Raw genomic sequence first — 15,484 nt, 5'->3', positions numbered from 1 at the left:
CAGGTGAAAACAAAATTATATTAAACCTACTAATAATGTATTTTCATTAATTTACTATTTTTGATAGTTATAAAGGTTGCCAAAAGTAGACCAGAAGCTCAGGTGCTTAAACAATAGGTCATGTCATCAAAATAAGGTCACTGTGATATTTTGGCTGTTTTTTCAAGTGACTATTTGAGCAACTTTTTGTGTTTCTCTCCCCGCCCCCCGCCGCCCAGTGGTATACTTTCACCAGTTTATATTTGTTGGGAAAAAATCTAAATTCAACACATGAGTACCAAAGTGTGCTGGGGTAAAGAATAATCAATTCTAACACATAGACTAAATTTATGCCTTTAAGTCAATGCACTAAATCTTTTCTTAATATTGACAACTCTTTCAAAAAGGAGTCTGAAAAACTGGCAATATTAGGACATCAGAACTCATATACACTATATTTCTACATTAGCAACAAGTCTTCAGTACAGACAGCTAAGAAAGACTTAGCTATATGGAAGTTACTCGGAAGGACTGAAATAAAACTCAGCATAAAACTTCCAATAAAACAAGTTAACTGTTGCTGATAACATTGATCAGTGAAAGAAAAGTAATTATTGAAGTCAGTTTAAAATCTGTTTTGTTCTCTTGTAAAGAGGAAATATCACAGAGTTACTTAAATCTTATGACAAAGAATTAAGTATTAAGCAGCATGAGAACTTCATTTTGCATTTGTGTGTGCTATCTAGATTTATATACCAATACGAACACCGAGACAAAGAAAAGTGACCAACAGTGTTCAGCTTAAAAGGCACCGGAGTATCAGAACATGACTCCAATGGGCGATTAAGAACTGCAATGCATAATGAAGACTGGAGTTAGCATCCAAACACAACAAAGCAAGGTGCTAATCAACTTTCTCCTGCAAAAATCCTATAGCTGCAAGGACTTTTTAGCAACAAAACAGTAAAACCTCGGGAAGAAACCATAAAATTTTTTTTTACTGTGAAGATGTTGGTTGGCATTTATCTTCTACAACTATAATGAACTAAATGTAGTTGTTTAAATTTATGCTATTCACCTAGGCTCCCTTGAGAGAAAAAAGAACCTTGAGAAAAGTATCTTTCATTTCTGAATGGACTGAAAGGTCCTTGGAAAATCCTTGTTTCTCCCCAGTAACAACTGAGGAAGCCTCAATGACTAGATCAGGATGCAGCATGGTGTTAGGACTATGCTACTCCAGTGGCAGAATCCCCTCTCCATACATTGTCCCACCATCTTGTGCCAGCTTTAACAAACTAACTCTGAAATAAAACAAATGAAACTGGGGGGGAAAGGGTGGTACATCTCATTCAACTCATCCAGTGGCTACATGACTGACAATCCAACACAGGAGGAGAGGGAACAGGAGGAACACGTGGTCAGAGATAGGCAGAAAAGGCAGGAAGGACCACTGCTTCAGGTTGGCACCTCACTACTAGATCAACTTAAGTCTTAACACCAGCTCAAGTTCTGTGAGACCTAATTTTCAGAGGGTTAAAGTAAAATAAAAGCCACTTCAAGACTGTAATCAAAAAAGTGTGAAGAAAAGGCTGATTATAAACCCAGAAAAAGGGTCAAAATAAGTACAATCATACAGTAAGAAACTAGCACTTTCCAGCTCAGCTATTGGGATAAAAAGAAGCAGGGGGGGCACGGAGAGAAGGTAAAATTTTCATAAAAACAGCAATGCATCAGCTGGGAAGAGTTTCAGATATCTTTTTAAGTATAAAAAGGCCATCTTGGAGGCCATAAGGACATCTAAGAGCTACAGCAAGCCCACAAGTTAAAAGACCACAGGCAAGAAACAGTAGTTGACTGTTCAACCTCTGCAGCAGTAGTAATATGGCTATATGACCCAGAGGTAAGAAATTAAAATAAACACAGTCAACTAATCATTAAGGAATCAATATACAAATATGAATACTTTTTGTGCAGCTTTTTATAGTAAGAGTAAACAGCAAAGAATTGTGCACTCCTGATAGTTTTTAAAAAAATATCAAAATGTACCTCTATTTCCATGACATTCACAAATAAAGCCTTTTGAAATTTCCAACTTCCATAAAGCTAATACATTCTAAATCTCATAAACCAGATTTCGAGGCATACACCTCCACCACAATATTTGGCAAAGAAGAAATCATTGAAACAAGAATAAAATCATGATACAAAATAAAGTGATACAGATGTCTATATTTAGCCATACATACACGTGTAGTAAAAACCTTCAGAATATAAATATTAAAAGACTGTTTCCTAACCTTTACAGAACAACATACAATGTACATGAAATAAAACAGAAAACCGTGTTTAATAGAGTAAGCAACACATTTTAGAGAGAAAATATGCATAAAACTGTTTGGCTGACAGGTCAATTATTCATTTTCAAACAATACAATTGAAGTTTATTGTACAAGAAGAATACCACATGATAATACACTTTTATGAAGTTTCATATAGACAACTATAAGTTGAGATTTTGTTCATGTATTCGCTTAACTATTTTTCTACACATGCAATTAACACTCTTTGCATGAGTAGGCATTAATTTCTGAAGGGTTACATATTTTGTACAGACTATGTAGTTTATATTTTTTAATACAATTTGTTATCACATACCCATGTGTCTGCATGAACAGGCCTGATGTTGCTGAGAAGCACCTCTTCATAATTTCCATAATCACAGAATTTAACAACTGCAGTTGTCCCAGAAGAATGGAGAGCTTCAATTTCTGCCCGGTAGAACTTAAAAGAGAAATTTTCAAAGGTCATAAAATACTACCTGAAATACCACAAACAGCTTAACAAAAACCTTCTCATATATATGTATGTGTATGTGTATATATATACACATTTAGTCTTAGTCAGTATTATATTTTGAATAAGATTTGTACCAGATATTAAACCAGATGTATTAAACTTCCACATGATAGACTTCAAGGACATGGTAGAGTATATTTAGAATACTCATTGAGAAAATGTGTAGCTTATGAAATTACACTGAACATTTAAAAGACTTGTTTCCATTTCTCTGAAAGCAAAACAAATTCATCACTAACACAAATGCTGTTTTATACAGAGAAGTGTTACTGTAAGACTTTTTCTTAAAATACATGTATCGGTAAGTGCCTATCAGCCATATGCACTGTACATACTGATATATACCTATTTTAACACAAAATAAAATATGATAAAACTGCCCCTTCAAAAAGTCCTTTTTCTAAACACAAAACCTGATTTTTTGACATTTATGCAAACACAGATCAGCTTTCTTGAAGATATTCAATCACTTTTATCTCATTGAAAACAAAGAAATCACTGCCTCCTAACAGCTCAGTACTGTATTTTATCATCACATTTCAACATTGTCCTAGATGTGAGCAGCAGCATTTATTATAACTACCAAAAAACCAATAACCCTCAAAAAACCCCCACTTCTAATGTGATGAACAGTTTTAAGGTAACAGTCTGGGATTACCTCATATCTACTTATTTTGCAAGTTTCACACTTTCCAGATTTTCAAAAACTCATCTCACAGTAATGCAAATATGCTTCTCAAAATAGGAAACAATTCCATAACATGCCATTACATTTCACACTAATCCATCCACCCAAGCTACGTATTCCTATTTCAGAGAGTCAACTCACTATATGTTGCCACTACCAAAAATTTTGCATGCCTTATCATCCATTTTAGTCATACAAACAAAAGAGAGAAAAATAAGGTCATGCTGCTAACACTATCTACTTTCTGTAAAAAGACAAAAAAGGAAAAAACCTGAAATAAATAACATAAACAACAAAAAAAAAAGACAAAGTGGTGGGAATAAAACTTATTCAAAGAACAATAATATTTAAGGTAGTTCTCAGGCTATCAGAAAGGGTCAAAAACTGAAGAAAATACCCAAGAAGAGTGACAGAGAACTCTTGAACAGATAATAACAAAGCAAAGAAAATACGCTAAAACTTTTTTCAGAAAGGAGGAGAAGATGAAAGGAAAGTGTCTTGCCAGAAAAGAAATCTTATTAATAGGAAAAACAGCTGAAGACGAAGTATTTAGACTTTTAAAAATCAGTAAAACAAACTATCATGCAGCATAACTCACTTGTTCCACAAATTCTTCAGCTAATAGTCTACTAATGATAATAAAAAATAAGCCTGTTGCTGTTTCCTTTCTGCAATGATTGAAATAAAAGAGAGAGTTTTTTAAACCGCCCCATTCCTGCAGACTCCGGTCTTCCCTTGCACTAGTAAAGGTTGCATGCTGACTTATTCTAGAAAAAGGCATTACACATCTACCCTTACAGACTGTTCTAGATAGCACAGCATCCTGTTTCTTGTTCCTTGGAAAAGAATATGGGCACTTAGATCCATATTCATCCCTTCACATTTTTGGCACTGAAGTCAAATGCTTCAGTTAGCAGCTTAGTCATCCTAAACTCCACCTAAATGAGAGAAACAATCACCTTCAAGATGACAGTTTAAGCGCTTAAAGTTTCATGCAATGAATACAAGCGACATATCTCAAACAAAGAAAAAAAAGAACAAGAAGCTAGCCAAGAAGCACACTACACACCTATGAGCAAAGCCCCGTGTCTCTGTGCTAGCGTGTTAAAATCTCCCAAACGTACGTAAGAAAACATTAAAGGTACAATTTAAGGTGGTACTTATTTGGCAAAGGCATACCTTGTTGTCTTCCCAATATAGAGCAAAACATTCATCCCCTGGTCTCCAACTTTTTCCATACTCCATGTGAATCGATGGTTCTAATATTTTCTCGGGTTTGATGGGCCCAGATCTCCTTTTGGGACCGGTGTTGTAATACAACATTTTATCATCAAAAGATGGGATCATAGTGGGTCCTGATGATTTGATAGGTCCTACTCGTCTTCCTTTCTGATGATGCTCAGTATCTCCATTTGGTACAGCATTAAAATTATCAGTTCTACCAGGATTTTGGTAATCATTACTAACACCAAAATGTTGCTCACTTTTTACCATAAAGGCTTCACTACTTATTGTCCGTGCCTTCCTATCACAAAAATTTTCAGAATTGTGTATTTGGTTTTCCCTTTTCCCACGTTTCTGGTTATTGTTGTCTGTAGTATCTTGAGCAGCAGAGTTCTCCTTGAATTCTGTGAAAGACACCCCTTTTCCTACTCTGTTTTGCATATTGTTATCCCTTTTTTTGAAAGTAATATCACTCTGGTGAGTAGCTATGGGATAACCTAAATCCTTTGGCCTATCGTTTCTAGGATAATGTCTGTCACTTTTATTTTTTTCATCTGTCCAATGTTCTAAAGAGCTGTGCCTTTCAGGACCTCTGTTTCTTGGTAACCCACCACTTTCCAAAGCCTGCCTTGAATTTTGAATATCCCTTTGAAAACGAGGGGGTTTCTCATTCCTTGGTTGTCTCATGTCATTGCGAGAAATGTGTCTTGAATGATTCTCTTTGATGCCATTCTGTTCTGTATTCATAACTTTGTGCTGTACTTGATGTGGTGGCTGAAATTGCAATTTTGGTTCTACAAAGAAAAAAATTATTTCCATTATTAACATATTTCACACAAATGTATTTTAGAAATAGTGTTTCAGACTCTAACTTATAAAGCAACAGTATTATTTAGAAAAGTATGCAGTATTTACCTTTGTGATACAGAAATGGAATGGTACACAGAAAATTTAGCAGATATTTGAACTGTAATTCCTAGTTTTTGGAAAACATACACTACTCTGGCTGTACTTAGAACCAAACCACCTACCAGTATAAGAAAAGCCGGGCATAAATTTCCAGGTGGTTACTTATTTCTCCCTATGGACATCAATAACTCACTTGAATAACAGCCATTTAAGACAGAAAAATAGAATTCCAACATGGAGAAAGGAAGAGAGAGGAAAATGAGGAGAAAAAAAGGAATACTTTTAATCTGAATTGAAACTTTCTGTAAAAATAACTTGTTAACAGCTATTCAGCAGAAAACACAAAGGCAAGAAATAGAAGTCATAAAATGAACACAGCTGACAAACCATAGATACTGGGAATAGTAACAAAGCCCAGAACTCTGGAGAACCTGACCAATGAGCCATAACAGGAACCGCTCAAGCATTACCTTCAAGAGATTCAACCAGAACTCTAACTGATGAGAAGAAAAACAAGATTATCACGGATCTCATGAAAAAGAGCAAACTTGCTATGGGATACTGGGGAGGAAGGGAATTGTGGGCATCTGTGAAACTTTTTATGGAATTATATTTTTTTTTAGGCAAACATGGAATTTTTAATGGGATGTTTAGGTGAAGAGGCAAAGGAGGGGAAAGATCAAGATGAATCCAGGAGGAATACGCATGAGAAAAATAAAGAAGGAATGAGATTAAACAGGACAGTTGCAAGTAAGCAGGCTCCTGGTCAATACACTTGCCAGGCCAACTCCTGCACGTGATCACTGTAGCCTGTCTCATCTCCTCATTAAATTCTGTTTCTAAAAACCTTCTGTGTGATTAAGTTCTCTATTGTGTGTGTGAGGGGACATGTTTTTAAACCTGCTGGCAAACTTGAGACAGGATAAGCTGGTAAGTGGGACAAGAAAGACCTGGCAGATGAATACTGGAGAGACCATGGATCTGAAGGCCATCTACCAGAGAGACCACAGGTCTAGGCTCAGATACCGGACAGACCTATGTAAGTACACTCATGTAACCCTCCTGCAAACTTCAGGTTGTATTAGCCAGCAAGTTGGACAAGAGGTGTCTGAGGTGGGTACCAGAGGTCAAGGGTCTAGGGGCCAGGAAAGGCCGATGTGAGTGTGTGCATGTGGCTGGGTGGGTATTAGATCTGCTAGCAGACTTTGAACCTGATTGAAAAGGAAAGCATAAACCCATTAGAGTGGTTCATGTTTATATGAGCAATTTTGTGTCATGTGGGTGCCTGCAAAGGTGTCATTCTCTTGCTTGTGTCCATCCACAGCAGTTGGTCATGTATGTACTATGTGCATGAGTCTGGTGTGCGTGGACAGGCCTGGTTGGGACTACACACCCAGCTCTCTGCTGTCTGGCCCTGAGTACACTTCTATGGGAAGGAAAAACTAAGAACTTCAGTTTACATGTTACCGCTAGAAACAATGAATGCTGATACCCAACAACAGATGTATCAATTTTCGTAATTACTTGCTACATGGTAAGAGTTAAAATTAAAATGTAAATTTTAGGTTGTTTTTTTTTAAAAAAAAAAACTTCCAAGCATCACATTATTATTAATAGTTCACAGAATTTTTATCAATTTAATTGACTAAATTGGCTAGTAAGAATCTAGTTTTATTTTTACATACACTTGATTTACCCTAACTTTCAGAAGTCAAAAAGGTTTGACTAAAATGACTTAGTGTTTTTTTTTAAAGTGACATAACCATACATGACACTTAGCATGATCATAATCTTGATAAAAATACATCTTACTGCAAAATTTATGACTTTGAAACCAATAATGTTTTCATGCATGCATATGTAAATATATATTACTCAGAAAGAACAAAGAGTTTCATAAATATTAATTTTCCTTTTAAAAATGAAAAGATGACTTTTTAAATCTTGTAACATTTAAAATTTTTATTTTTTTAGATGAAATCCTTCAAGTTTAAAAGTGCCTCTTTATCTCTCCTTTAGAAACGGAACATGAAAATACTGTTTTTCTTCATTTTATGTGTGTAACTTTTCTGTAAGTATCTTCATTACACTTTCCCACTTCCGTATAATATACACCAATCTTCTAGATTTCCTATCATCTAGAAAGGTTTATCTTCCTAATTAATTAACAGTCTTCCTTCATGATATTCTTAATTTATATCTCTTCCCCTCTGGTATTAAAATCCTTGGGCCTCCACTCTTCCTATTCCCAACCTAAACTCTCATGTCTATTCCTAATGTTAACTACACACAAAATGATTGAACTGTTTGATGACCTCTGAATGTTTACTGCCTTATATACACCATTAAAGAAAGACGTGTATAAAATTCTAAAATACTTCATTATAAATCACCTTATTTAATATTTTGTAACATGAAATTCATTAAACAAAGTCACGTGCACAGGGGAAAGTTGTTCCAACGGTAAAAGTAGAAATGGGCTAAAGACTAGATTGGGCATGTTTATTTTGCTAGTTGGCAGGATTTTAGGATTGACTTAGAATTTAAATGTTTCCTCTCAAGCGCTATCCTTTGACCTTTTTCTAAATGAAGAAACATTTTCTGAACTGAGATGGATAGTCACCTCAGACAGCATCTAGAACATACAAGGACTCTACAACTGCAAGATTTATTCCCAAAGCATGCAGAGCAGTTATAATACTTCAGTTAAAGCCCTGAGGAAAAACTGAAATGTATACATATTCTATAATTAGAAAAAGTTTACTGAAATTTCTATTCAATTTCATAGCAGGTAATAAGTAATTTTAGCTATTGTCTAGACACCTTAATGAAAATAGCTAATTTTACTAGACACCAAAAAATCTGGATATAATAGATCTCCGAGCAACCTACTTCTGTCACACAACTGCAGAGATCTTCTCTTTCTACCTTTCTTCCACCTCTTTGACCTGCTTTCCAATAAAAAGTTACAAGCATTCTTATGTGAGACAATATTTTCTGTCTTTAAAAAGGCAGTATTAATCTTCAAAATCCAGAAAGAAATAATTCAGAACTCAAATGCTATTCATCTACTTAACAAGAATTACCTGTAAAATAGGACTTTAAGAAGTTTCATTTAGAGTTACAACCCACTGTTCCACAAAGAAGCATGGAGATTTAAAACAGCGTAACTGCTAAGAAAAAATAGCAACACATTTAAACATTGGCATGAATAGCTCCACCCAGAACTAAGTAGTTAGGAAGAATTCTTATTATCTCCTTTTTTCAAGCAACAGAAATTTTAGCAGTATGTTAACAGAAAAGGCCATCTGTTGCAGATCTATTTAACAACAAATTTCTAATATATCAATTGCAAAAGCAGGACTATTTGATGATCAAATAAATTATTTCTACCCAACATAATGTGATCATGATACAAAAACAACAAGCTGACATTAAAGTGTGTTGGAATTTTCAGTTACATGTTTTTTTTTAAATATTATGGGAAAATTAAAATAATAATAAATGTTAGACAGTATTGAAAGAGACTACAGAATTTCAAAACAGTGAACAAAACCATCTTTTTTCTAGGTCTATTTACTGTGACATGCAAAAGATGCTCACAAAATACCTGGCATTTTTCTACTCTAACCTTAAGAGATGTAAAATCTAGTAAACTGATGTCTTCTACGAAGATGCAGTTATTGTGCTAAAAGCTTCCCAGGGGACTACATCATACAGAACAGCCTTGAATGAGAAGGACATGTTAACCGATTGTTCAACGTTCAAGCACAACCCATTCACAAATGGAAACTGCCAAATAACAGTGAATGTTACTTTGTCAATAGTAGTAAATGAAAAAAGCCTAGAGATGAGAATATTACAGGTTCTTCATGAATTTGTGCTGTCTGGACTGATCACCAAAAAACTGAAGGGAATTTAAAGCTTCTTTAATAGAAAAAGTTAAGCGATGAGGGATGTTATTCACAGATTGTCTGTTGCAGCTGCTGTTCCTTGCTTCTACTTCTTCTTGCCCCACCTCCAACAAACCATTAGCTAACGTTCCCAGAAAAGTAATAGTTCCTACAGGGCAGTAACAAACAAATATTAATTTGGCATTTAACAAGAAGATTTGGTACGCTATTCTGTCAAACAGCAAGATGCATCAGCCCAGTCATCATCATTGTAACTGGACGTTTGGGAACATGGTCTGGAAAAAAACCATTTCAAAATTAATGACAAGGCTTTTGTCATCTGCTGGGTAGTTTTAAGATGACAACTAGCGTTTTTCAGTTTGAAACCATAACTCAATTATTTTACTCATTTTAGTTTTTGTATGTGATGACCCAAGAAGACCATACAGAACCAATGACATTCCCTTGCTTACAAGAAGCCAGAAGGACCTGCTGCAGCTGGAAATCCCAGCCAGTGCAATTTTAAAAGCACTGCTCCATGCACAATAGAATTTAAGTAGTACGGTTTCCTGTAGCTCTCTCCCGTGGATTTTATCATGTTTAATAATGTGGCTAAACTCAAAGACAGCAGCCCTTCCCACATTGGTAGCAATGATTTGGGTTTCTTCTTCCAACTTGAATTATATTTTTATGCAACTTTATGAAAGCATGTCTTTGAGACAGGTACTGCCAGGGTATGTTCTATCTCGTATTGGCCAAAAGATTAAAAAACTAGAAGGAAATTAATAATACATTTGCAAACACTTCATGTCATGGAGTGAAATTCCAGTTACTCAAGAGCTTTGTCAAGTTACATAAATATCAATATCATTCTTTCTAAAATGTAGTAACACTGAGGAACTGGAACCTGAGTTCAAGTTTCTGTTGAAACAAAATAAATACAAGCTGAGGAGGATGATTCCTAAACAAGTGGCAAAAAAAACCCAAAACATTTTGCCAATGTATTCACTACAAACTTGAATTTACAGGATTAAAGGACTGAAACAAAAATTGGTAATTTTTTTTATTACTCTTTAAATGTATGAAATTTACTATATTTTTCTCTCATATATTTAAAGAGAAGTTACTGACAAAATAAAAATACAAGTCTCATATGTCACAATGCTAACATAATACAACAAAAATAAGTTTGTTTTTCTTGATATTTACAATTAACACTGACTGAAATTCAATTTTTAGAAGTAAAGCTGCATAATAGACATGACTATTTCATAATTCGGATCCTTTACTGTCAACAGGGCACTGTGTTTGTTGAAAACACAGCTACTAAATGGTAAATTCCAAGTGTTACAAATTCCCTTTAACTCCAAAAGGTCAGACTCTTTCTTCCTCCCAAGTTCCCTCGCTCCCTGATATTCAAATAAAATGTGTGACCAAGAAATGAAACAAAATTTTTTCATTATATTCTATTGCATTACCAACTTATTTCAAACTTTTAACTTATTTTGGGAATATATAAAACATAATGGACTAAAACAAGACTGTTGAAATCAGACAAGATGTACTAGCCCCAAATTGTCCAATATGTTACCATATAAAAACAAAACAACACCGCCCCCCACATCACGCATCCTGGCTTACCTCAAGCATAAACAGTTAAGTAGGAGAAGGACAGAAATTCAAATCTGAAAGCACAGAAATGCCCTGTTCCTTGGGGGATCTCTGGGGCTGGGTCCCTAAGAGTTTGGGTGTGTGTCCTTCTGCTTGCGATAAATGCTTACTCTCCACTAAAGTCCTATTTCTTCTGAGGGAGATTGGGGTCAAGAGTTAATATGAGACAGTAAGAAAACCTCTGCCAAAGGCAATTGTTTGCAAACCCTCCTACACAGTCAGCACCTCTTTTGTTACTTATCTCCCACAGACAACACTGGTGGCAGAGAACATAAGGGTAACTGCAGCTAAATTAGCTGGGAGGCTCAAGATGCAGAGTGAGCAGAGGCAAGAGTCCACGTGATACTGATGCTATACAGCATCATTCAAACCACTACAAGAGTATGGTCTGTACTTATGGGATGCATATTTGAAGAAGAAAATTGATAAATTAGTTTGTTCAGAAAAGAGAGAAAGCAGTCCGGAAAAAAAGTCTTCGATGAGAGGCTAGAAAAGCTCAACCCACACAGCTAACACAGCTGATGGATAACGTACAGGTCCATTATGTCCTATAAATATCGACTAGGAAAGCAAATTTTGATAGCTCTCTATGGCAAGAAAGGCATTATATCATAGAGCAGTTAGAAGCAGAGTATAGAAAATTGATTTTTTTTAAATGCTGATCTTTAATTGCAGAAACAATTAACCTTGGAGTAGAATTAATTCACCACCTTTAAATCAAAACTGCATGTCTAAATTTGTATTTCAGTCAAAGCCTAACTATTGGAGCAAGAAACAGAGACTTCAGCCTACGACTTTCTCCCTTCTCCTGAAGTGGCCCTATTAACAGACTACACAGACATGCTACCTCCCACTCGCTCTTTCTGTGATCCCATTAATGTTGTAGTTTGTTGCACAGGAGGTTCATTGTAACAGGAAGAGCACAAAATGTCCACCCCAAGCACAGCCTGTCTCTTGGGAGGACTGAAGAGGCAATTCTGCACAATCTGAAACTGAAAAGGTTTTGGCCTTCTACGTCCTGGGTCAATGCTCTAACCAAAATCATTGTTGTATTTCTCACCACCCACCCCATTTAATAACAAATAAAGAAATAATTATTAAAAAGTTGATCTTTGCTTGAGTCTTTCAAAGATGTAGATGTCTGCCAAAAGCTTTTGTGGCTTTGGATCCTGAGCAGATGGAAGCACCAGCCTGTTCTCAGTCCCTAAGAAACGAAGAGAGAGAAAATATCTGAAATGGGCCTGGTTCTCAGCATTTTGTCCATTATTCCTTAATTCTATAGTCAGAGCTCTTGGCACTGTTTTGTTCTCCCTGATAATCCTTGTGTTTACTTATTTAAGCTGGCAAAGATGGATGAATCATTCCTCATAACGAAAGAAAAATAAGAAGAAGATTAATGGAAAAAATCTTCTGTGTTCAGTAGCAGAAATAATCCAAGTGCAAGCAAAGGCAGCTAGTTGACAGCAATTTTGCCTACTATTTTTGTTATCTCTCACAGTCAGCAGGTTTCTCTCTCCAACCAAAACTCAAACTACTTAACTTCAACACAGAAATATTTCCACAGGTATCACCAACCATTCACAGTGAAAAATAAATAAATCAATCTGCAGTATAAAACTATGGGTTTGTTTGTTTTAATCCCTTGCATTTCATTTAAATAAAGTATGTTTACTATATACTACTTTTTACAGTTAAAGAACTAGCAGATCATCTAGAGTCAGGTATTTAATACTTTTGACAGCTGTAATTATGTAAAACAACTTTTCATTAACTCTGAAAAAAGGACATGACACGTAAAAAAACCTCACAAGACACCTCTTATTGGGCAAAAGACTAAACCACCTTACTTTCTTATAATTAATTTATACTTCTTTAAAAACAAACAAACAAAAAGCTTAATGTGCTGTCCTATCTCTAAAAAGGAGCAGAACTACCTCCTAACCAAAATACAAAGGTATTTAAATCCATAAATATTTTTCTACTTGGTCTAAATCCAACTATGTAAAGGTACGAAATCAAAGATAAGAAATTAAACAACTGTTCTGCAGTTCCTATTCACAAACAGAACCACCCAGCCTGGTTACTGCAACTCCAGAAGTGAATGTAGAAATTCTCAACAGTACTGAGGCTTCAGGTGCAATTAGAAACACTAGATAAGAAAAACACAGAGGGATGCACAGGGAAAAGCAAATCAATCCTCTGAGTGCTTGAAAAGAAACAATTCTTTTCAGACACTTTCTCCCCAGATCACATAGGCAGTTTTTGAAGAAAACGTGGCACGGCACAGAATTAAAAAATATTTATCCCAATTCAGCAGAAGTGCCTTTTGTTTTTGCTTCTACATAGACTCTCAGTCATTTAGAAGAAATTACAATCTGTCTGAAGGGTATAGAAGCCTAATGCTTGCGATAATGATAAATATGGCCATTCCAGGTAATCATATGCTCCTGATCACATGCATTAGTGTAACAGTAGGAGTGTGCTCATTTATTTAAAACACTATCCCTATACAAAGGCCATCTCTCTGAATATCCAAAAAACAAGCTGGGATTTTAGAGACCATATGGGACAGCAAGGGGCCAGAAGTACTGCAGGACAATCAATCTTATTTTATACTGAACGGAGGCTGTACTATGCTACACATAAATGCAGAAAAACCTGCCTGCCTGGGCCCTCCTTAGTACAGTTACTATGCAGAAAAATCAATGAAGAGACCTTATTCTTGGCTATGTAACATTACGTATTTGAGTTGTTTCTAGCTGTTTCCCTGATGTGTCTTTCATTTCTGACCACTACTTTTTTAATACTAAGAGAGAACTACATGTCTCTACTGCTAACAACTGACAGGATCAAAGGAAATTAAAAAGGTGCTAGTAGTATCCTGTTCTCTGCAAACACTTGGATGCAGACTTCATGATGAAAGAGTTCACAGTGGCAAGTGTAATCATTGCAGATACATCATCACTCTGCAAACACTGTTAACACTCACTTCATCTCAGTTTGCACAGAACTTAAGACAACTAATCATTAAGAATTTAAATGAGATTATTTTCAACCAGAGAGGCATAAAAACAGCAGAAAAATAACACTTTCAATAAATGATTTTAAGATGTGTTTGAATTCATCAGACTGCACAGGTTGTCTCAAACTTGGCAAAGAAAAAAACACTTCTAAGAGAAAAAGCTTGCAATTCAGCATATGCCTATCTATTTCTTGAAAAATCCATTTGAAGTAGACTCTGCAAGATAAAAATAAAACCTGTCATAGAAACAGAGGCACAATCCTATGGGCTAGACAATTCAATATGGAAAATAAAAACTAACAAAACGCAACTGAGCAACCACTGTAAAGCCCATTGATTTCCAAACAACAGAAAGAACAAGAACATGTATTATTACTTCTTCAGAAGGAAAACAGGCAGATTTTTTTTTTTTTTTAATAAGCAGAACACTTTCTGAACTCTTAAAAAATACTAACAAGGTGGGTTTTTTTTTTTTTTCAGAAAAGCATGACTCAGCAATAGTACATCAGATGGCGTATTGATCATTCAGAGAATGCTAGAAACACCCAACATAGTGTTAAAACACACAAAACCAAAAACCCTGTGTGTCATGTCAGGAAACATGCTAGAACTTTTGGCAACTGAAGGAGTACAAAGCCTTTACAAAATTTTCATAGAATTATGTTTTTCTTCTTATGACATTTATAGAGTCTTTTTATTTTTATTTAAGAGGGGAAAAAACCCACAAAAGCAAAGCATATGTATCTTTAAAACGCAATATTGAAGATTATAAACTGAAGTATATATGCTAATATAACTTTTTTTTTTTTTAAACTCGCATAACACTATGCTTTAGTACACTACAATATTTTGGCTACATATATGTACTAAACCCAAAGGATCATAAAACTCCACCTAAGCAAACACTATCAATCAGCAATATCATTTTAAAAGAAGCAATTCACTCATTTCACAATTCTTGGTAAATTACTATTCCTTATTTACTATGAAATTACTGACAATAAGAAAGGCATATATCCCACACGGATTATTTCTATTATTTTTCCTTTAAATGCCTTTCAGTCACACATAAAAGCCTTCTCTAATCTCTCAATATAAGCACAAAACTAATCCAAAGAAAAAAACAGTGTTTGTAATGCAAGAGAAAAACACTACAAGTGTTTTCATTTCTTTTCACTGTAAAAATCTAACTTATCTTTGGTAAACGAAATGAGTTGCCAAAAGACATATCTCAAGCATAAT

General features: G+C 35.1%; 1 protein-coding gene across 1 annotated transcript in view; it reads right to left on the bottom strand.

Moving 5' to 3' along the window:
* The window catches only part of TDRD3 (tudor domain containing 3), a 70,261-nt gene that overhangs the window by 23,829 nt on the left and 30,948 nt on the right, over positions 1-15,484 (bottom strand). Inside the window, exons 10-11 of the mRNA XM_009323205.1 lie at positions 4,703-5,541; positions 2,635-2,760 (exon numbers count right to left, since the gene is read on the bottom strand). Coding sequence (XP_009321480.1) covers positions 2,635-2,760; positions 4,703-5,541 — 965 coding nt within the window. The remainder of the gene's footprint in view (positions 1-2,634; positions 2,761-4,702; positions 5,542-15,484) is intronic.

This window comes from Pygoscelis adeliae, unplaced genomic scaffold (genome assembly GCF_000699105.1).
Source record: "Pygoscelis adeliae isolate BGI_AS28 unplaced genomic scaffold, ASM69910v1 Scaffold134, whole genome shotgun sequence".
Lineage (NCBI taxonomy): Eukaryota > Metazoa > Chordata > Aves > Sphenisciformes > Spheniscidae > Pygoscelis > Pygoscelis adeliae.
This window is presented reverse-complemented; position numbering and strand designations above follow the sequence as displayed.